This window comes from Nicotiana tabacum, chromosome 3 (assembly GCF_000715075.1).
Source record: "Nicotiana tabacum cultivar K326 chromosome 3, ASM71507v2, whole genome shotgun sequence".
NCBI lineage: Eukaryota > Viridiplantae > Streptophyta > Magnoliopsida > Solanales > Solanaceae > Nicotiana > Nicotiana tabacum.
In genome coordinates, this window is record NC_134082.1 from 111,255,442 (window position 1) to 111,257,402 (window position 1,961).

The 1,961-nt window shown below is 37.1% G+C and overlaps 1 protein-coding gene across 1 annotated transcript; it reads right to left on the minus strand.

Annotated features, from left to right (window-relative positions):
- Window positions 1-386: 386 nt before the first annotated feature.
- LOC107798145 (uncharacterized) lies at window positions 387-1,556 on the minus strand. The gene has a single exon (XM_016621114.1). The coding sequence runs from the start codon at window positions 1,554-1,556 to the stop codon at window positions 387-389; it is 1,170 nt and encodes a 389-aa protein (XP_016476600.1).
- Window positions 1,557-1,961: the final 405 nt, after the last annotated feature.

Here is a 1,961-nt window from a genome sequence, read left to right on the forward strand (position 1 = left end):
ACCAACTACCACTGACCTCTTCATTGAAGGGCCTTGCAAAATTGTACCAAAGGCAGTAAATAACATGATACAACGAAGGTGTTTGGTAAGCTTATGAACAGATAATAGATTAAATTGAAAATCTAAAACATAGAGAACATTAGAGATGGTTATTCCTGGCAGAAGATGTACACTTCCAATCTGTTTAACTTTTACCTTGTGGGAATTGGGAAGCTTAACAGAGACTGGCATAGGAAGAGAAATGATGTTGAATAAGATGGAAAAATCAGATGTCATGTGTTCTGAAGCCCCAGAATCTATAATCAAAGACTTAGGGTGAACAAAAGAAAAATAGGAAATGGCATTAAGTTCTGACAGTGGTATACTTGCACAGTTGGCAACAGCTACTACCTTAGAAACATGATCACTTTTTGCCCAATTTGCATCTGTTGAAGCATTTGAAATAGCTGATTGTACTGCTCCTGTGAAATTGTGTTTGCTGAAGAAACTCCCTCTCCCCCTTTTAATGAGTATCCTGCATTTTCTTCAGTGATGGTTGCATTTCCATGTGCATAATTCTGAAATTTCTTGGACTTAGTGAACTTGAGATCTGCTGGAAAATCCACTATCCTGTAGCATTTGTCAATAGTATGGCCAGGTTTCTTGAAATAGTTACAAAATAGGTTGTTTCTCTTTCCAGCAAAATTTCCTTTGAACTTTCCTTCTATAGTTTTGTGATTGTTGACTTGTTGTTGTCCTTCCATGAAGGTTGATTCTGCAGGATGCATCCCAATGTGTATCTCTCTTTGTTTTTCATCTTGGATTAAGAGAGAATAATCTTGATTACCATTGGGTAGAGGAGTCATCATTAGGAAGTTGCTCTTGACTGGACCATATGCTTCATTTAGGCCCATCAGGAATTGGATTAATCTGCCATCCTGAAAAGATTTGAGGGTTTTTTCTTTCCCTCCACATGAATAGTTGCAAGAACAGGTGATACAGATATTGAGTGTATCTAATTCATCCCAGATTTTCTTCATTTTAGTATAGTATCCTGCTATATTAGTGTTTCCTTGAACAAGTTCATTAAGTTCTTTTTGGAGTTGATATAGTTGAGCTCCATTACACTGCCCAAACCTAGCTTCTAACTCCATCCATATATCTTTTGCAGTTTTGGAATACAACACACTATCAGCAATATCCCTAGAAAGAGAGTTTAAGAGCAAGGAAATTACCATGTCATTGCAACGATTCCAAGCTTTGGATGAAGGATCAGCCAGGTCTGGTTCTTTGATGGATCCATCAATGAAACCAAGCTTGTTCTTGGCTGAGAGTGCTATGACAATTGCCTTACGCCAACCACCATAGATTTTCCCGTCAAAGACTAAATTGACTAACACCATACCAGGTGAGTCTGATGGGAGAAGGTAGAGTGGATCTGAAGCATCAGAAACAAGAGTGTTTCGAGCAATCACTATGGAGGCAGAAGGCGTTTCTTCAGTTGGGTTAGTCATGAGAAATCTGAGCAGAAAATCAAAAGAGGTTGATGAGCTACCAGGGCTCTGATACCATGTCATATTTAGGAATTTTTCTTATCTATTGTATTGAATTCATTCATCTGTACAGTACATGTATTCTTATATACAAAGCAAATGGACCTAAGTGTAAAGAATGAATATTCTAACTACCTACAGTTGTACTATTTCTATTTCCTACACTATAACTAACGTGTACATGTCAGTAACAAAATAAAACTGAAAGATGTTATTTTATTATCTCTAGAAGCTTCTCGTTGTCTTCAGAAAATTTCCTAATCTTGGGCTGAGGCTGGTGTATTTGTTCTTGCCCAAAATAGTAAGAAGGCCCAAGACAATTAGTTGGCCCAATTTGCTTCTTGCTTTGTATTCCATTATCAGACAAAGACTTATTTTCATAAGTCATTTGTTTTACTTTACTCTCTTTCTCTTGTCTGAAAAGCGATT

Excerpts from the sequence above, each read along its gene's own strand:
- LOC107798145 (XM_016621114.1), bottom strand. The coding sequence starts at position 1,556 with ATGACATGGTATCAGAGCCCTGGTAGCTCATCAACCTCTTTTGATTTT.